General features: G+C 45.4%; 1 protein-coding gene and 1 long non-coding RNA gene across 2 annotated transcripts; both read right to left on the bottom strand.

Moving 5' to 3' along the window:
* Window positions 1-595: 595 nt before the first annotated feature.
* On the bottom strand, window positions 596-13,902 carry gna12a (guanine nucleotide binding protein (G protein) alpha 12a). Its single transcript, XM_057036903.1, has 6 exons — window positions 13,173-13,902; window positions 10,135-10,353; window positions 4,916-4,966; window positions 4,641-4,841; window positions 4,203-4,409; window positions 596-3,328 (listed from the first exon to the last, which is right to left on the bottom strand). The coding sequence occupies exons 1-6, from the start codon at window positions 13,464-13,466 to the stop codon at window positions 3,167-3,169; spliced, it is 1,134 nt and encodes a 377-aa protein (XP_056892883.1). The 5' UTR covers window positions 13,467-13,902; the 3' UTR covers window positions 596-3,166.
* A 4,432-nt stretch (window positions 13,903-18,334) lies between these two features.
* On the bottom strand, window positions 18,335-20,115 carry LOC130527648 (uncharacterized). Its single transcript, XR_008951091.1, has 2 exons — window positions 19,638-20,115; window positions 18,335-19,433 (listed from the first exon to the last, which is right to left on the bottom strand). It is a non-coding gene; the product is annotated as an uncharacterized LOC130527648 (long non-coding RNA).
* Between the last annotated feature and the right edge of the window lie 539 nt (window positions 20,116-20,654).

Consider the following 20,654-nt stretch of genomic DNA (forward strand, 5'->3'; position numbering starts at 1 on the left):
GCACTGTGTGTTTGTGTCTGTGTGTGTGTGAGTGGACCTTAATATTCTAGCGACTTCCTGTGTAAATAAATGTACATTAACCACCGGTTTCCAAACAATGCTGAAAGTCAGCTCTGGTCCTTACCAGACTCCCTCCTTCCCTCGTGACTCCCAGCCTGTTGTGTATCAGAGCCGCTCTGATTAAAAGCCAAAGCAAAGGTCAGCCTCTGCTGGGTAACGGAGATATCGCCTCGCTCTGATGGCTCAGGCCGACGGGCCTCAGATTACATTCGATGAAATAAAAGCCTGCGGTTAGGCTCCAGGCCGTCCGTCAGCACGGCGCTACTTATCAGGAGCCTCAACAATCTTCGCTCCCACAGTGGAAGAGGGATTCTCATTGTGTTCCAGGAAATTAAAAGAAAACATGTTTGAATTTGGTTTTCCTCCCACATTTCTTCTTCTTCTTCACCCTATTTACTCCTGCTTTTCAACGGGTTTTCCTTTTTTTTCTCTTCCCTCCCTCACATTCCGACACAGGGGGTCTCGACCTCCCTCTCTGATGTGCACGGACTCAAACCCGCACAGACACCCACGTTGAGAAAATAATGAAACAGCATTTTTCAGCAGAAGGCAGCGTCTGTATTTCAGCACCGCAGAACAGAAAAACAGAACCAAAACAAAAGCAGAAAGGACACTTCCCTCTTTTCATGGTCTGCCTCCATCCTGTTTACCTTTAAAAGGCTGCTGTCTGTTTTTGTCCCCCCACAGTTTTCCTCTCCGGCTATTTTGTTCTGACACATCCAGTGCAACGACCAAACTTACAGACAGGTGTGATTGTACAGTCAGGTTAGTAAAAATGACAAACGCTGCGGCCGCAGTTCAGCTGCAGCGGCACCGCAGGACAGTGCGGCGTTTCTAATGTGAGCTCACCACATGACACACAAACACACTATTCATGTACGGAGTATAAACATGCCTCTTGAATACAGTGTTGGGAGGAGGAAGTGTTCGTGGTTGGGTCCAGGTCCAGGTCCGGGTCCAGGTCCAGGTGGGAGGAGCAGGGTCCTACTGCTGCGTACCAAAATAAAAAACCTTGGGAGCTACTGAAGACAATTACGGCTCAGATTTACAACTTGAACAATAAATCTGAGCCTCGGCAATAAAACTCGACCCCATCTGAGAAACTGCACTTGCCGTCTCAGAATTGCGGGTTTCTAGAAAAGAAAATGAGTTGTTTGGGGCACAATCCCGTCAGGTGTTGTGTGTTTGTTCTTTTCAAAAGACAGTTATTATAATTCTAATAAATATATGGAATCCAGATGAGTTTTTTTTTTAAATACTTTTTTTTACGCACCAAATTTACATGCGGGCCGAGATTTTCTTCAAAGATCGCAACACTTATGAATTAATGTACATCAACATTAGAATGTTTTGATACAGGATCGGCTGTTCGGGGAGCCATTAAATCATTCAAGTTTAACCACCATCGTTGATCAGTGCAGAAAGACAGAAATGAACCAACAGAACACTTTGTGTGCTACATTTTTCAGAGAGTAGTTTCTTTTTTCATTAAATCATCGTTTGCCCGTCGAGGCTCATCACAGTTAGTTCTCTAATTGTCTACCTTTCACCAAGAGTCCAAACAAAAGTCATTCATGTGCTCGTTTGTGTGCTTATGATCCTCTGTATGGAGCTGTGAATATAAAAGTCTCATGAAATGGTCAGTCTGGGATATATTATAATCTAATAACACCGTGTTAGAAATGATATGGGAATAATTTTTTAAAAAAACCTTGTAAAAGAGCCTGGAACAGGCTGAACTAGCCATCCCACAATCCACTGGGAGCACTGACAAACCATTAGCTTTCCACGCTAGTCTGTTTACACTATTTTGACGAGTGTTTTGTAGACGTACAGCGCCTAAAAGAAATGGTGCGAGCCAGCAGCCCAAGTTTTCCAGGGGTGGAGGCGACGTTTCCTTGGTAACAGAGCTCTTCAAAAATCAGAAATGCTGCTGCGATCCTCTAGGATTGTGGGAAACGAGATTTTTTTTTCATCACAACTTATCAAAACTGCATCTACTAATGCTTCACTCTCGGAAAGCTTGACTTCTCCGGATGGTAATTATCATATTTTTACACTCTCATCAGTATTTATGTGACTTTTTGAATAATGCATGCTCCACCATGGTCACCAGTCCTGTCTGAAATAAGGCAAATGACCTCTGACACCTCCATAAATCCAATACTGCCACAGATGACACTGGGAAAAGCTAATCTACCATTCAACACCGGAGCTCCCTCCGTGTTTACAAGCGACAGGAATGCCAACAAGCAGCGTAACATGCGCAGCTGTTGCGATGGGATGATGGAAAAGATAGTGGTGAATCCTACATCATACTGTGTATTCCTGCCTGTGCATATTTCATGTAACAAGAGTCTCTGGTTTGAGAGAGGAGAGAAGGGAAGGAGGATGAGAAAAGAAGGATGAGACTCATCATCTGCAGCTGTTGGGTGGGTGTGCACGCTGTGCAGCTGGAGGATAAACACAGGCGGGGCAGCGGAGGTAAAGACGGCGGCGTCCAGGGAGCGTAAGACACATTAGTCTCTTTCTGAAAGTTCAGGCCAGTTGTGCAATCTTATCACATAACACAGCATATGACCAGCATGGGCCTGAACCCTCAGCACTCTCCCTCCGTCACGTGTATATGAGGACAAGACATTCTTCAGCTCTAAATGTTTTTTTCTTCCTCTTCTCCTCCTCTTCTTTCCCTCCTGCTTCTCCCTCGCACGGTTGGATGGGGCGAGTTGAACTGGCAGCAGTCTGATGGGGTTTAGCAAATGGGTTGTCAGTCATCGACAAAGACCAGAGGGAGAAAAACCACCACACTTTCAGTGCTCATTTCTTATCGCTGCATTGTATTTTTCTTCAAATGCAAGGATGAGAGGATGACGGTCTTTCCAGCATATTAATGCAGGTTAAATGCTGGGGTTTGTTCTCTGGAACCTTCACACGAGGGACTGCAGGAAGGAGGACGTGGGCTGGAGCGCCCCCACAGGTCCATAGGTCACTTATGGCTGTCCCAGAGGTTGTGTTTAATATACACGTGTGGGCCGGGTTCACGGCTGGTTTTCACAGTACGGTTGGTGGGGGGTGGGGGGTGGGGTGCCATCTGGCGTCACCAAGGTCACTGCAGCATGATGTCTTTGAGGTTTTCCTGCAGGATGGTGTCCTTGACGGCATGAAAGACAAAGCGGATATTTTCCGTGTCTATGGCAGTGGTGAAGTGGTGGAAGAGCGGCTTGCTCCTGTTTCTCCGCTTACGGCTGAACGACTGCACGAGGAACGCCTGGGAGAGACAGGGAGAGAAGAGATAGAGGGACTTGAATATTTGATCGGAATCTTGTGTATGAAACAATCTTTGTACGAGATGCTGCTGTGTTTCAGCAGCATCGAGGATTAGCTAAAACCTGGAAAATCAATCTCTATGAGCCGTGTGTGCAGCTAACCAGTGTTTTAATCTGGTTTTCACATATGACTTCAGGCAGAGAAGGAACCACTACGTGTGTGTGTGTGTGTGTGTGTGTGTGTGTGTGTGTGTGTGTGTGTGTGTGGAGGGGGGCAGGATTAAAGAATGCATCAACATTTAGTATTTTTATTCACAATAGAGCTCAGTTCAGGCCAGGAACCGTTTTCCTGTCTGCCTCTTGGCCACACACAGATGATTTGATGCATGCAGGAAATAAAGTTTCAAAGCGACAGTGACGTGTTTCTGACAGACATTTTAGAATGCATCAAATATCTGGGAGTTTTTCTCTGATGAGCAGAGAGATTCCAGCATGCGAACCTACTGGGGGATTCTGAATCTAAACATCCTGGCCGTTCCTCCGCCGTCTTATCAAAAGCTTTTTGAACAGTCGATGTGTTAGTGCTCTCTTGAATGCCATTGTGGTGCCTTAATGACCATTTCAGATCAAACTCTGACAATGACTGTAAGCGATGGGATGGCCACGACAGGCAGGGCCGATCGATGTTCTGCTACGTGAGTTTTTCACATCTTTGTCTGCGTGTCTGATGCTAAATCTGCTTCCACGGTTGGAGATTTTCATGGGAAAATGTTGGAGCCCGGATGTCTTTCAGTATGTAAGTCAGCACCAGTGTGTGTGTGTGTGTGTGTGTTATACAGCAGATGAACATCATTATGCACAAACAAACACACACACCTGTACATCCTCTAGCCTGCGTGGGTCTCCTCTGAACTCTGGAAAGTTCTTGCAGATGTTGACTGTGCGAATCTTATCCACCAGCAGGTCTGTTTTGTTGAGGAAGAGGATGATTGACACGTTGAGGAAGAGCTTGTTGTTGACGATGGTCTCGAAGATATTCATGCTCTCCACCAAACGGTTTGTCCGGCGGTCTTCCATTAGGACCTGAGCACAGAAACACAGTTATTCCTCTTTTTAACCAGCCTTTATCTCAAAGAGATTCAGTCGCCGTCATATGATTGTGGGGTTGAAACACTGCCAACGCTGAGGGAGCGATCAAGTTTCCACAGCAAACCACAAAGAGAGCTCTGTGTGGCTGTGAATTAAGTTAATAAAGTTAAAGGAAATGACAAGAGAAATGTTTTACTATGATCTTAACGCGGACTGAAAAGTTACCTGATCGTACTCCGACGATGAGACCATGAAAAGTATAGACGTGATCCCGTCAAAGCACTGAAACCACTTCTGCCTCTGCGACCTCTGACCTCCCACGTCCACCATCTTAAACGGGATCTTCTTGATGACAAAGTCGTGCTCCACGATGCCTTTGGTGGCCTTCCTGGCGAACAAAATGTCCTGCTTGCTTGGGATGTAGCTCTGCCGAAACACCAAGTGGGGATCAAAGACTGGAAGGAAACAGGGGTGAGGAGTCTGTCGTCATGGCGACTCACCAGCTGACCGATGCGGTCCAAGTTGTCCAGGAAGTATTTGACTGACTCGCTCTGAAAACAGGAAGAGCACAAATCAATCACAGCTGCAAAATTCGACCACGTCATCTTATTAAATGCTGAAACGGGCCCAAAGAAACAAACAAATAAATCCAATCAAATCATTTTATCTGGTAACGTCCTGTTCTGGTCACAAATCAATCAAAACATCATCATGATGAGCAGCTGTGGATTTAACTGGATCAGGAGATGGCCAGAACACACATTTCTGTGCGGTCACTATTATATAGAAGGCTAAATATTCCTATTTGTATTTATTATCGTTTCCCTGTCCTTTCTGGGCAAAGACCAACTGCTGAACAGAGCAGAGCATTAATTAAGATGTAGATACTGTTTTCAAAACTTCATCCCGCTCAATATATCAAGGTCATATTTAGAAAAAAAGGCTGGGTTTTCTTGAAACTGGGCTTTGTTTGGCTGAATCCCTAACCGCCCTTGTTAAAACCTTCTGATCTGGATAAATTCAATTAAAAGCCCTCACGCAGCCGCGGCGCTCTGCCACCGCTCGGCTGAGAGGCTCACAGATGTTTGTTTACGTGTCCACGTCTGCAGCTACACCGTGCCTGAACGTGTGAGCGGACGAACAGACACATAACGGCATGAATTATGTATATGATCGCTCTCATTTCCCTTAGTCCTGTCAGCCCTTAATAACAGTTAATAACATCACTCTGCGCTGACTTTTGATCAATTTGGTCCTAAACTGAAGAACAGACATAGATCACATGAATCTCCTTACTGCCGTCAGCCGAGGTAAGAGGAGGAGGCTCCAACGGGTCGCTAGGATGGACAGAACTAGCGGGTTAAATGAGAGCTATGACAGACTTTTACTCTTCTGTCTGTGGGCAGATTAGTGGCGCTGGAGTCTGCGGTGAATAAACGGCGGTTCTACATAAACATCGCTTCAGTGTGAACAAACTGCTTCTTTTATGCATCATTGCCTGAATTTGCTACAATCTTATCCTGCATTGTGATTTTCTTTCCTTTATTGCGCAACTATTGCTGCTTGCTTCTTTAAAGTCTATCCTTTCTGCACTGCTGATAACCGCCTGCTCACATGCTGCACGTGATCTGGTCGTTTTCTGCACACGGAGGCAGAAACAGCCCATGATATTTATCCACTCAGACTAGATCTTTAGGTTTCACCTCTCTTCTCTCTGGGTCTATTTGGCAGAACGAATGTTGACTCCTGTTCACGGCTGATTGGGTTTTAATGCAGCCTTTACAGTCTGGCTGCACTCTTCCATCCAGTTCCTTTGATTTTCGTACGGTTAATCAATTAGCCGACGCTGGAAACTTGAGCCCAGTAATCCATCATAGAGAAATCAGCACTAATGTGCCTTACAGACCTGACAATGTTTTACAATAAATACGCCCCACGTTCCTCCACAACAATAGAAATGCTCAGGATGGAGCTCAGACGGTCTTTTTCTGAGTCACACCTGCCGTTTCTGACCACATTTAAAAAATGAATCGCTCTCTGTCGCTGTCCAACACACACATTCAACAGGAAACAGCTGTGTGTGTGAAAACAGTGGGCTGGGATAGGAGGGATTAGCCAGTCAGACAGAACCCAGATACATTTTTACGCTCCTGTCTCACACAGATTTGGGCCTCGCAACAGTAAAGCATTATTCCTGTTTGGATCCGTACTGGGAGCACTGGTACGTTCGTGTTCTCACTGAAATGAGCCGGCTGGAGAGAAAATTCATCACGTGGCTGTTTAATTCCGCTCTGCCTGTCCTGACATGTGGTGCAATAACCAGGAAGTGCGACCCCGTGATGCTGCTGACCTACTATTGCTCACTTTCAGTGTTGCAGCAATAGGAACCACAAATTGTGGACTGTGATTGGTCTGTGCAGACCCCAATCTTGAGAAGAGAGGGGAATTCCCACAGAGAGAGATATGCAATAGTTTCATTTTGATGCCTCAAGAACTTCAATTGAAAGAAATCATCTGCGTGTGTGAGTGGGTGAGTGTGTGTGCATGTGTGTGTTTGTGTGTGTGTGTGAGATAGACATAGAGTGTCTGTCTGGGTTAGTGTGTGAGTGTGTGACTGAGTAAATCTAGAGGAATGTCTCCATTCATGGAGTATAAAGGCAGATTAGCGGCTTTACTACAGCAAAGACCTGAATAAACCCACATTCTGTAGACTGTGTGTGTGTGTGTGTGTGTGTGTGTGTGTTTGTGTGTTTGTGTGTCCTGGGGGTGTATTTTTAAGCTACCACTGTGTCACTGGATGAGCTACAACTACCTGATTTATCATCCAACAGTTACTTCACTTTAATACTTCTAATCTGTGATTAAATATGCCTTTATTTTGAAAATACCATTTAAAGAAGTAATATAATGTATATACTAACATACTGTCTACAAAAGTAACCAAAAACTTTTAAATGGCTCTGAATCAAAAGTTCCCCCCGCAGTTGTAGCGAAACCTCAATTTCCCTGCGAGCAGTGAGCACAAAACTGTGAAAATAAGCCGCCGCCAGCGTGAACATGTGATCCGCGACGTCAACGAGTCCCAAAAATACACAATAACGATTTTTCCACTCTGTGCACGCTTACACACCACAGACGCGGCGTGCTATTAAAGTTTTAGAGTGCCAGGCTGAATTCCCATTGAGACTGCTGTGTTTCAGTTTTTATGGTCTTGTTTCATCTCTGATGGGCTTAAACGTTCCCTGAATGGTTCCAAGCAACCCTTCATCCTTCCAGGACGTCTCTGCAGGGAGACAACATTCCCAGTTTAACGTGATCTTCGGCCTTGTTTGTGTCGGCCAGATCAGGTCCGTGTTTATTCTATATCAATCTGCGTGTTATCTGGGTGTGGCGAGAACACGGAGAAGCACACAAGTAAACAAAATTCCTGCGTGAGCTGGCCCTCTGCTTATCTTTCTCTTTCCTCACTCTTCTCCTCTCTTTTTACCTCTCCTCAGACTCCGCCTAGTCAGCCCGTGGCTGAGCTCCAGCAGCGCCTGGGAAAAGCTGACTGCGGTATCCCGGGAAAACCTCTCCGAGCACAGAGCGAGGAATGGGGGATGGTGGTGGAGGAGCGTCGAGCTCAGCACGTTTGCTCCACTTTTGGGGTTTTCTTTAAAAGAAAGCGGCGCGCAGTTCATTACGTGCAGTCCCTAAGAAGGTCTTTCTATGTATCTGTGCATCGGTCAGATTTAAAACCGATTAGTTTGCTTTAAAATTACTTTGGCCACTATGAAGTTTTGCACATAAAATCAGGCCCCGGGTGTGTTATTATGTAAGTCTGCAACTGCATAAATCTTTGGCTTTTATTTTGGTCCCACAGACTGAAAAATAGCTGTTAGATGCCAAAACTGGAGTGCAGTGATGCTTTTTTTAAAAAGTTCTGGGTCTAAATTATAGGCTGTAAACCCAAAACGAAGAGCTGAAAACAGCCCGCGTTAGCCGTGACGCTAGGGAAGTGCGACGCTACACTAGCAGGTGTGCTGTTCTACGGTCAGACTGTGCACGGTAGCAGCAACGCTGGCACGGCTCACAGGTCAGATGTGACCAATGAATTTGTGTGTGGCTGAATTAGCCGATATGATGACTCAAAATAGCTCAAAGTCTGGCTCACTGGTCTGTTTTCGCTGGAGCTTGGACAAACACTGGAGCTTCAACTTTATCAGGCGTTTGGCTGCACAGAAAATGATTTCTGCTATGATGGACTTTGTTGACACTAATGTGTGCGAGCATGAGCAGCTGCTCCATAAGAGCCTTATCATACAGCGACCCCAGATAAGGGGAGGCAGTCTGACCCCGAGCCGCGCACTGTCTCAGGCGCACGCACACCATGTCAAGTGAGAGCGCGACGGAAATGGCTTCCGTCTGTCTCCGGATAGTTTTGTCACTGATAAAATGTGCAGCAAGGTAAAAGGTTAAACTTAGCCGCTCTGTAACGTCCAGAGACGGGCAAACGAACTCGCCGCCGTGGCCAAGACAAACCGCCCTGGAGCTGGAGACGCTGCTGCTGCGAGACAGTCGGCGATCACTTCGGACCTTTGGCTCAGCCAAGGAGAGGGTCTTCTCCTCTGCACGCGCTCAGTGGGCTTCTCATAGCGCTCAGAGCTTCTCAAGCAGCTGTGGCGCTCTACAAAATAACCTATTTAATACATTTTAGTTTCCGAAATGATTCGTTGCCTCTTAACTGACCTGTCCAGCAGCATTAGTTTGACATTTCTGACATTTCTGTGCTCAAAAGTGGGTTTTATTCAGCCTTTTGACCGTAGAGTTATGTCAGACTGCAGCTGGCTTCAGCGATACGCAGGTCGCTGGTTCAGTCCTGCATATCAAGAGTGAGATACTGAACCCCGAATAGCTCCTGAAGTGTTTCGTCAGTGCACGAGGGTGTGTCTGATTGGCTGTCCCTAATGAGGAGGCGCCACCCTGTCAGGTCATCTCTACTGTGTTTATGGACGTGTAATGTAAAGTGCTCTGAGTGGTGAAATAATGATACGAACGCAAAGTGCTCTACAGGGGAGCTACAGAGGTGCTTTAAAAGATCTAAATTAAAAACTAGCACTACTGCTGCTGGGCACCTACTCCCATCTATGATGCAGAGAATTTTTCTAATTATTAATTTTGTCACAATAAATTGAGTTAAAATCACCTCTACAAAGAAAGAATGAATAAGAATCGGTACATTTGTACCTTTACCCTACAATAACAAAATCCGACATGCCTCTCAAGTCACAATGGCTTTTAAAGGGAGATCCAGGGGCTTTCAGCTGGCAAATATTGATGAAAATTGCAGCAAGTCATTTTGATGGGAAAGTAAAGGTGCCACTTCATTGAATCTGGCCTCTTTGTAAAAATTTTCAATGATAAAGCTGTTTGATTCCTGTGAATTTGACCAGCCAGGCGTTGAAAAGAGTGCAGTGCTGAGCAGGGAAATGGAAACCCACACGGCTCCACTCCACCTCCTCCACTTTCAGTCAGCGTAATTACACCTTTGGAAAATCTCCAAATGGGGAAACAAAAATAGGATAGAAGAAGCAAAACACCCACATCCGCCGGACTGACTTGGTGCTGCTCCCCGCTACTTCTTTTTTAGGTGGCCAATAAACTCACTGTTTTAGCTCCTGGTCATGGATGGTATCACACCTGGTGACAAAAGGGTGCGTTATGACGTTTATGAACTCACCAGCTGGAACTCTGAGCGGCGTGTGTAGGCCTCTTGGATGCCGCTGTCTGCCCATAGAGCGCTCAGCGCCATCACGTACAGCTGGAACTCGCCTGGCTCCACCCCTGAAACACCCACGCGTCCTTCCCACGACATCACCAGCATGCCCTGCTTCTCGTTCTCGCCGCTCTGCCAGCTGAGGCCCAGCTTGTCCCGGGCATCCACCAGCACACGCATGCCCTGCAAAGACACACCCATGTGTACAATTTCAGCCAAAATGTGGCAAAACAGAAGATTCCCCGATGACTCAGAGGGAGGAAAAACGCTCTCGCTGCATATGCTAACATGATGTTAGCGGTGAACATGTAGTCACAACATGTGTGTCTGCTGGTGGTTTTCTGAGGAGAACCATGTGGACGGAGCTTGGGAGGTCTGATCAAACACACACACACACACAAAATCTTTTATATGTCTCCTTTTCTGTCCTTATTAAACCTCTTTTAACCAAGTTAATCGTATCGTTCCAATTCAGCATCCTGTAATCTGATCATGTGACCTGACACTTTCATCATCCTCAAACGTGGCGCCGTACTCTCGGTAACCTTTCAGTTGTCTTCAGTGTGTCACCGCCATGTATTTGTTTTATTAGGGCCAGTTTGTTTGATTAATTGATTGAGCAACAGCTGCAAACAATATCCGTCCACTGCAGAGGTCAGAGGTCGTCGTGTGAGCGCGCGCGTGCTGAAAACGTCAAATAAGCCACCAGAACGGCGCAGAGAGGCAAGATGCAACTTTTCCACCCTGGAGTGTGGCTGGTTCCACACAGACGGGTGTCAGGTGTAGTCCCAGATTTCCGGTGGTAAACTTCGAATGTCGGGTCATCCCTGTTTTTGTTTATTTCATCTGATGAAAAGGTTCCTGCAGAGATCAGAGGGAACCATGGGTGCGCAGGGGCTCAGTGGCCATTCAGGGGAGGCCTCAGCTCACAAGCATTCCAGCTGATTGAGCTGAGGACAACTGTGTGGAACGCTTGTTCAGAACAATATGATGCTTCTGAAGCCATGCGACTGTATAATTGACTCTTTACATCCATTTGTGGGATTTAACATTATTATAATGTTATTACACGATGTGGGACCCTGCAGCCGGAAGCAGCCGCTGGCGTCTGCGTTGAATCTCAGTGACCCTTGGCATCATTAGACAACATGCTGTTTGAAGAGGAACTCTGCGATTTCGGAGTGGAACAATCCAAAATTTGGGGTAAAAAGTCATCAGGCATAGCAAAGCATCAAAGGCGTCAACAAACGAAGACGAAGCCCATAAGTATCACGCAGTTCAAGACTTTAAATTCAACTATTTACACTGTGGGAACAGAAGGGAGCTGATGAGCAAGGACGTGTGAATAAGATCAGGGAATTATTTCGACCTGAAAGCCTCCTAAAGCTGGAGGAGAAGGCGGGTGATAAGTGGGAGACAACCTGTCTGATCCCCTTTGATGCTGTGTGTTGGAGGGAAACATCCAGATTAGACTCTAATGATGTGCAAACAAAGATAATCAGAGAAATCAGGACCAGGAAAATTTAGAGCCAGCACGGGAATATCGCAGGCACCAATTAATGTTTGACGACTCTCACACCTGAACTCCACCTCACACCTCTGTACTCTCTCCATCCTCCCTACTTCCTTTGTTCTCCTTTTTCTTCCCTTCTTTCATCAACAAGAGGTGGTGCGAGACTGGTCCCGCTTGAGGTTCTCCCTGCTACAGGGCAGCTTTCCCTGCTGGGGGTCGGCCTTCAGCCAAGCGCCTTGAGACTTTGTTTTTCTTACGAATGCCACAAAAAAAAACAAGAGTGAACTGAAATAAACACAACCAGAGATCCTTGTATTCATGCTCGCGCTCACAAAAGAGCTAGAACTCTCTAGAAAAACAGACGCTCCCATTCCATTTTCCCACGGCTCCTCCATCTGATAAAAATAAGATCTTTTTTATCACAGATTGTGCAAGAGAGCGTAATAGTTCCACGTCCTATCCCTGTCATGTGGATTAAATTATCGGGGGTAAATGATTCACCCTTCAGCTGAGACCATCTATTTTAATTTACTGTCTGCGTGAGGTGGGGATTTATGGTTAGCGTTGCTGATTAGATCTTGTTACACTCTATTTCCTGATTTTTTCTATCACCTCGAATTCACGCCAAATATGTCAGGCTGGAGAAATGTGTGTGTAACGATGTGCGGCGATATCCAGCGCAGAATATGATGGATGAGCTTTAACCAGTGCCGGATGGTTTCGACTCAAAGCCCGTTTAGATTCATCAGCACCTATTTTTAATGCTCATTAAAGCACAAATAGACACGTTAGTGTTGGAATTGAAAGTTAAGTGGAGGTGGAACGCAGAGGTCGGGTTGGATGGGGCGGACAGGGGGTGTTGTCAGTGATGTGGCCCTGGACAGACAGACAGACAGTACCACCAGTGTATGCTGGTATTCAGCGGCGGGTATTGTTGTGCAGCGCTGCCTTGTCTGACTCTTATCGTCCTGGTCTGGGCTGTGCGGCACTCAGGGCGGATGTGCTCATCCCTCAGGAATAGTCTGGTATTGTTAGCTGGTGAAGGAGGCCCAGCCGTGACAGCAAACAAAGGGACAACACACACACACTAACGCACACACGCACCCACCCACCCACCGACACACACTTCAGGGTAGAAATATGCACTATGTCAACAAACCTCTCTGTGCATTTCAGCAAGTGAACCTCGACTGTGGAGGGATTAAAGGGGGGCACTGAAGAAAGGAATTATATCTGCTTATGATGATTAGGGTCATTTATTTCAAGGTTAATCAACAATTTGGTCAGTAAAATACCAGATATATGTCAAAGAACACCATTTCCCAGAGCCAGGAAACTCATTTTAGGCAGTGAATGTTGAGTCATCCTGATTAGTTTGCTCATAGTTCAGCGTTATTTTCTCACATTTTTACATCCAGGAATGGTTTGACACTTTATTACAGATAATGAATCTAGGATAAATCTATCCCAAGGCCATAAAAGCGCTTACCTTCAATATATTCTCATAGATCGTGTCCCGGAAATCCAGAAGGGCTTTTTTATCGAACTCTTGCCCATTTATGATGCGCATCTGCTTGAGGAACGTGGATTTTCCACTTTCTCCAGCACCGAGGAGGAGAATCTTCACCAGCCGGCGGACAGCTCTCCTCTCCCGGGCAAGCATCGCGTCTATCTCCCGGCTCTTGCGCCGCGCCTCCCGGCTGCTCTCCTTGCTGTTGCCCGGGTCCCGGCTGGCCTCGGCCGGGAGCAGACAGCGGCTCAGGGAGCGGACCACTCCCGACATGTCGTGGGAAAAGTTCAGAGCAACTCCGCTGGGGAAATGTTCATTATAGGACGTGACCCCTCAGATGAAAGTGGCCCCCGTCCGGTAACATCCAGTCGATTATTCGCACTTTTATAGCGGTGAAAATTAAAGTTTACATGTAGTGGGGGACAGACAACCCGAGTCCTTGTTGGTCAGACCATAAAATCAACCAACCAACCAACCAACCAACAAAACAAACAAAAGAAAACCCAAAAAACAATCCGACGAAACAAATAAATATAAAAGTTCAATCAAACATTTGAGTCCGTCGCCTGGTCAAAAAAGGCAAAGTTTTTCAAAAGTCGCCTTTTCCATCCATAACAAAAGGTTAGCGGCTCCTGGTCAACACAAAGACGCGCATGTACGCGGTGACAACCTCCCAGAGTCTGCGGCCGGCGGCTTTGTGAACTTGGGCAGAGGGAGCAGCTCCTCCGGGGGTGGGATGGTCAGACGGAGCAGCTGCCATTCCCACACTCACCGACGGGGGCGTCAGCGTGCAGCACAGAGGGAAACGCAGAATCGGCCATTTTTCTCCAGGTTTAAATACTATTTCAGGCTAATTAAATATTAGAATAAACTCTGACAGATCTGTTTGTGATTGTAAAGTTTAAGTGCTGCAAGTCTATTCTGTTGAGAAGACATTTTTTTCTTGTTTTTATTTAATTAAAAAAACCTGATACATGGCATCAGAGCGTAAAATGTCATCCCATGTATCTGTGCTGGACAAGGATACAGGGTCACTATGACAACACGCATCTCTGGCTGGTTTGCAGTTTCTTCCTCCAACAGTGATCATATTAGACAACCAACCATAATTAAAAACAGCATTAAGCACAGTTTTAGGATGCAAAGACTATCACGTTATACTGAGGTCAGAGTTGTCTCTTCTGTCACAGCAGCATTTATTTACAAACCCTACCCACCAAAAAAAAAAAAAAACATGTTTAAGGTATTCATACCTGATTGCAGAAGCTGTTTTTTTTGGATTGTTTTTTTTAAATTTATTGAAAAATAGATTATAGGCACATCAGGGGACATACTGGACGAACAAAAACCTTTTGGGGTTTAAACTGAATGCATCTCACTAACACAGACCACTGTCCCCGGTGGCGAGCTGTGCTATTTCATATTTCATAAAATGGTCCCCCTCAGCCAGCGTGACAGGAGGCTTTAAGAGTTAGTGAACATTGCTGGAGGCATTTCAGACTTTTTGTCTTGTATTCAGGCTTCTCCCAATGACAAATACACTATTGATGGACCGAGGTGAAAACATTTGGGCCTTGGGAGGAAGCTGAAGGTTTGGCACATTTTTGTCGGGGATGGAGTTTTTGTGTGGCATCTGGCTTATCAGCACAGATGCCTTGAGTTAGGATGAGACGCAGATGGTGGAGGGCTTAATTTCACCAACGGTGTTCATGAATAGGCTGAACCTCAGCTTTGGCCCACCCCAGCAGCAGCAGCAGCAGCAGCAGCAGCAGCAGCAGCAGCAGCAGCAGCAGCAGCAGCAGCCCCCCCCCCCCCTTCCTGCTTCATGGCAGCAGGTGTCAAGAGCAAAAACTTTGCAGCATCAGCTAAACTTCAGCCATCAAACTGTGAAAAGATAATAATCGGCTAGGATGTCCAAAACTTTCAGTGTCACGGACGTAATGTAGCGTGGCTGAAGCGAGTCTCTGGAAACAACAAAGTTCAGGTAATCAGTGTTAATTACACGCTGTCAGGTAGCCGTCGCACGTGGAGGGGGGTCGGGAGGCAACGTGTGGAACCACGTGTGATCAATGAAGCTTTTTCTCCAATCCGGCTTCTCCCTGCTTCATTCCAACTTCTGCACGTCCTTTGTTCTGTGCTGTCAGATGGCCAGATGGACCAGAGTGTTCGTGCCTGTGCAAACCGGCCTGGCTCCCTGCAGGACGCCAGCTCCTCACTCAGCCAGGGCAACAGGAGACCCTCGTGACAGCCTCCTTGCCAGAGAAACTAATCAGCCACAGGATCCAGGCTGTCTCGGAGCCAATTCCAAAGCAAGAATAATCTGCCTCGCACACATGCCAGTTGGGTCCACAGACCTGGAGGACACCAGCAGACTCCTTCCTGGCCATGAACTGCACACTGCCACGGTGACGGTGGCAGAGAGCCAGAGGACCTGGCAGAAGACCATCACACAGAGGTGTGAATCTGCCAGGGGTGACAGCGGCCCACATAGGTAGGACTCACCTGGACATGATGCCAGGATGAAGAACGCTGCACAAAACATCAGATCAGTCCAAGTGGAAATTCAAAATCCTCTTATTTTGCAAAGATGTGAAAGAATTAAAGGCCAGAATGCTCATTTGTTGCTGAAACATCAAAGAATTTCGAATCAAAGAATGCGACATTTCCCTGTCTCCATCTGAATTCATGAAAGCTCTGCTTGGGATTTTTATCTGGATCTGGTATCAAAGAGAACTGGGGTTAAGAGACCAGAAAATGCCTAATTGCCACCAACAATTTCACAACAAAAATTGCCAGAACTGAGACTGCGTTCAAAGATTCTGGGAAAAATTTGATCAAAGCCTATTTATGAAAGAGGTTGCTTTGAATGACATGCAAAATTCCCTGAAAAGCCGCATTTTCGTCACGTGGCAACAACACAACAAGGCCCGTTTTCAATGTTTTCCCATTGCTCAGAGCCGCAGCAGAAGCTCAGGTTAAACTAAGACCATTCACAACACTGACTGGCTGAGAGCAGCAGGGCACCGGAGCTGCAGCAGATAAATTCAATTTAACATTTAACTGGTTATTCGTGCCAACGCTTTAACACTGCGACACGTCAAAGTGTCTGTGACAAGTGGCCCATGTCCTCCAACCTCTCTTAAAATAGGCCCTTTTATGTCTTGGAAGAAAATAACCCACTTTATTTGGGGTGCACTGCAGCCTGTTTTTGGTTACTTTGTCGTCTGATTGGTTTTATTTTATTGGTTTTTGGAGGTTCCACCAAACGTGGTGTAGTTCTACTCCGTTGTAGATAGAGGGCACTGTTTGACCAGACGTTAGAAACGACAAAGGCCGTTGCTTCATACGCCTCATTCGACATTTACTCCCGGCAAGTTTGATCCAGTGAAGAATGCCATCCCTGGAACATTATGACCCTGCTCCGTAGTGCAGTTTGAGTGTTGCGGTAGCCATGACAGCGCATTTGCACAAAAGAACGAGTCATTTTGTTAAAATGAGGCACTAATTGAAGTGTTCAGCTGCAGTGGCAGCGTAAATATTTGCATGCAGGGGGGATAAAATTAAAATTCTACATAGCAACAGACTCATTTCATATAATTAGCCTAAAAGCTTTTTCATCCAGTTTGGAACAGCAGCTCATGTGCCCAAACCTTAATGAACACCCCCAGAGTCTGCTTACATCACTAATACCTTCATCTCCTAACAGTGCTGGAAAAGGTTTTGTGTAATTTCACCATAGCGTGTATTTGTGTGTGTGTGTGTGTGTGTGTGTGTGTGTGTGTGTGTGTGTGTGTGTGTGTGTGTGTGAGTGAGTTATTTATATGCTAATGAATCTGGAAAGACATTGTGAATGGTGACGGTGTGTTTGTGGGGGGAGAAGGAGGCAGGAATCAGAACAGATGGAGCAGAGTCTTGAAGACGTGAGGGGTGGCTTCCCGTTTAGGCTGGAGTCAACCATCTTTACCTCCTCATATCCTCCTGGCTGTTATTCCCACCCTGCGCTGATAAATTATTGTTATTCAGGTACATTGTCTGAATGGCTGTCTGACTCCAGGTATTTTGGCACTAAACACATCTGACTGTGATGGCAAGCGTGGCTGTTAGGGTTGATTGACAGGCCCACTCTTCAGTGCAACACGCTGCTCTTCCTCAGTCTCCGATGGCAGCTCCATGTCAGGGGGAGGTGATCCAGGGTGGCGGGCCTGCTGTTGCCGGAGCTTGACTATTTGCAGCTTTTGCAGCATCAGGACCAGTCAGGCTGGTGATCACATGAGGCTGGTTGGGAAAATCTGGATTTATCACTAACTAAATAAACAGCCGGGAAGAAAATAATCACAAGTCATAACTCAATTGTCTAGGTCACAATCCCAGTGAATACTATAAATACAGTGAGCTACACTGCATAAATTATTTAGTGTTATATCTACAAGTAAATACGACACAACTACTGTAAGAGTATGCTTAAAAAAATAAAATAGCGATGTCGGTCGCTGTGGTGAGCTAATGCTACTGTATGCTAGTCACGGATTATTTTTTCTACGCTGAGATTTTTCTTTTTAACTATTACTGGTACTTTTATATCACCTTTTCAGGTATGCTGTGGCCATTAACGTGATATTAGTAATGTGGACTCGAAATTGACGCAGAATCAGCGCTTATCCTACAGGAAATTTTCCAACCGCTGTAAACAAACCGGAATGACATATTTAGCAAATTTGGTCCAAAACAAACAAACAAACAAAACAATGCATACTTTCTTCAAATCAATGTGGGAAAATAGCTGGTGTATCCTCTTTCCAGTTGATGATTCATGTTGAATAGAACCATTTAAAAAATGTAAAACATGTTATATGCTCATATTATTGGGTTTTCAGGACTGTTTGACAAACCAGCATCCAGTTTCAATGAGATTTGTTGAGCATCTCATATTTATGTTAATGTGAGGTGAATATTGTTGGGCTTCTTGCTGTTGGTTTGATAAATCGACTGGTTTAAATATGTCAACTTGGGGGTTTAGATGCGGAGTTTATCATCATTCAAGCAAGAATCAAAACATTAAAATTATTATTAACTGCAATTTTTGATTTGATCTCAAAAATGGACTGAAATGAACTGAAATGTCACATCCATGAACACAAGCCGGGTTGATTGGTTTATACAAAGCCTTGCATAGTTTTCAAGGAGCAGGTCTATTGATTTGTGCAGCAGAGGCTCAGTCTGGCTCCCAGCATTAATATTTGTGAACAGTGTCAGTCTGCACATTACCACCCACCAGCTTTTCTCTCTGCAGGCAAGATATTTTACACTTGAGGCATTTAGCTGGCATCCTTAGCCAGAGTGTATTAGCTTGGATGGAACAGCAGACTGAACCTTGAATCCTCTGTGACTGAATAAAATCCGAAGGTCAGGTTCTTGCTCTGGTCCGCATTTAGAAACTCTCCAGCATCCACATAAACACTACAGATCTCCCCCCCCCCCCTTTTTTTCCTCTTTTTCCCCTGAAGGTGAAGAAAGAAGATTTAATTTGGGAATGAGTGAGTGACTGTGCACTTACAGATCTGATGCGCCAAGAAAAGAGCTTCCTGTGCTGCAGCCAGATACAGAGCAGGCGGATTGATTAACAAGCTGAAACAAGAAAAGAAGCTTTCAAGCAGAAAAGATTCTTTTTTCCTCCCCATTTCTGCCTCAGATCAAACACAGCAGATAGACGGAACCTGGCAAATAAAGGGCTAATTTTAAAACCTACAGCTGTGAGTCTTTGACACACATGTGCAGCATCTACAGGTGAATTTCTATTGGCTTCTGGGCAGAAATGACACTTTTCGCCCAGCCTTGCTGGAAGTATGAACTTTCCATTTGCATTTTCTCAGACACAGGCCAAAAATCTGAGCATTAGCTTGACAGGAGACTCTGAATTAGCTCCTTACCTCTGCCTCATCCACACTCAGTATTATGCTGTGTTAAAACTGGCCTTATCACTTTAACCACACTCAGGAAATACAAATTCCATCCAGGTAAGAAACCAAACACATGACATTTGAATTTTAAGACGATGAAACTGATTTCCTGCTCTATCTTTGAGGAAAAAAAAAAGTTTTTAAACGGATAAACGACAGTAGAACTGGAAAAATTACAGGCTAAAACTAATGAGCTGTGGAGATGAGCAAGAGCAAGTCAGCCATCTTAAAGTCCTGGCTGACGAGGGGGCACAGCCACACGTTCCTGCAGGAGATCCAAATCCTGAAGAAAGACAGATGTAAAGTTAAGGATTTAAATGAGGAGGAGGAGAAGATGGAGTGTTTGTAGAGACAGCTGCTGAAAAAATGGACAGCCTCCAAACACCTGTCTCCATTGGTGTGGAGATATATATATATATAATATATATATATATATATATATATATATATAATATATATATATATATATATATAATATTTTGTTTACCTCTTTACTTGCTTTTCCTTCCCACAACATGGTCTTCTCATCCCCTCCTCCCTCTTCTTCTAACTGCCTCCATCATCCTCATCTGCACCTAACTGTCCCCCCTCCATGGCTAAACTCTCCTTCCCTTTCATGCTAGCTCATCCAGCCTCGTCTCCGCCCGTCCAGTTTCTGGTGTTTAGCCCATTTAAATCTGCTTATTTGTCTGGCTATTTGGAATCGCGTTAAAAGGCGAACGGTTGGATGCACCTCTGCCAATGAATTTGAGTAAAGTTTTTGGTGTTGTAGCGGCAGCCGCTCGCTGCGAGGGGGATTATCTTCAGTTCACTAACTTAGCTTTAAGAAGTCCTTTCTACTGGAGCGCTGCAGCGTTGTGTTGCCAGATTAAGCTAAATCCATGGATCATGAAGTGTTTTAAATACGCTTTCAGCACAACTAATTGAATCCAGGAAATGCTCTGCAGCAGGTGTGTTAGCTTGTTCACGTGCACAAAGGGGCAGGAAATGGGTCAAAGCCACTTCCTGCCAACAGACACCTCAATGAACACGACCCAAAGTCATTAAACTAATCAGAGAACCTCCAGAGAAGTCCAGCACCGCTGGAGTTGCTGCATGAACTTGGGCTTCAACCTGCAGCATCTGGACCCAGGAAGTCGCTCTAGTCTTTCATTTCCAGTCAGTGGTTCTCAGCCCAGTGTGGTGCAGCGGCATTCTTGAAATCATGGCGAGGGGGCTCAGGCTCTTTATCTTCAGCTGGCTCTGAGCTTTTCTGTGTAGCGTCTCATGATTCTTATCATCTGCCATTAAAATAAATTAAATAATTTCCCCGTTGAAGCAGTTGTAGAATGTTTTTGTGCCTACAACTGTCAGAGCCGAAGCTCTGGTCAATAGGGGGCAGTATATTAACATCTTTGACAGGATAATCTGAATTAGGTTAATGAATTCAGTATCGCCGAAAAGTACCTGATAATTTTCTATTTTCCTTTACCATTAAATTGCACAAATTTTGTATTTTGGCATC

The sequence above is a fragment of the Takifugu flavidus genome, chromosome 6 (assembly GCF_003711565.1).
Source record: "Takifugu flavidus isolate HTHZ2018 chromosome 6, ASM371156v2, whole genome shotgun sequence".
NCBI lineage: Eukaryota > Metazoa > Chordata > Actinopteri > Tetraodontiformes > Tetraodontidae > Takifugu > Takifugu flavidus.

Excerpts from the sequence above, each read along its gene's own strand:
- gna12a (XM_057036903.1), bottom strand. The coding sequence starts at position 13,466 with ATGTCGGGAGTGGTCCGCTCCCTGAGCCGCTGTCTGCTCCCGGCCGAG. Across the intron at positions 10,354-13,172 it reads TCTATGAGAATATATTGAAG|GGCATGCGTGTGCTGGTGGA; the intron begins GTAAGCGCTTTT and ends GTGTCTTTGCAG. Across the intron at positions 4,410-4,640 it reads CATCGTCGGAGTACGATCAG|GTCCTAATGGAAGACCGCCG; the intron begins GTAACTTTTCAG and ends TTCTGTGCTCAG.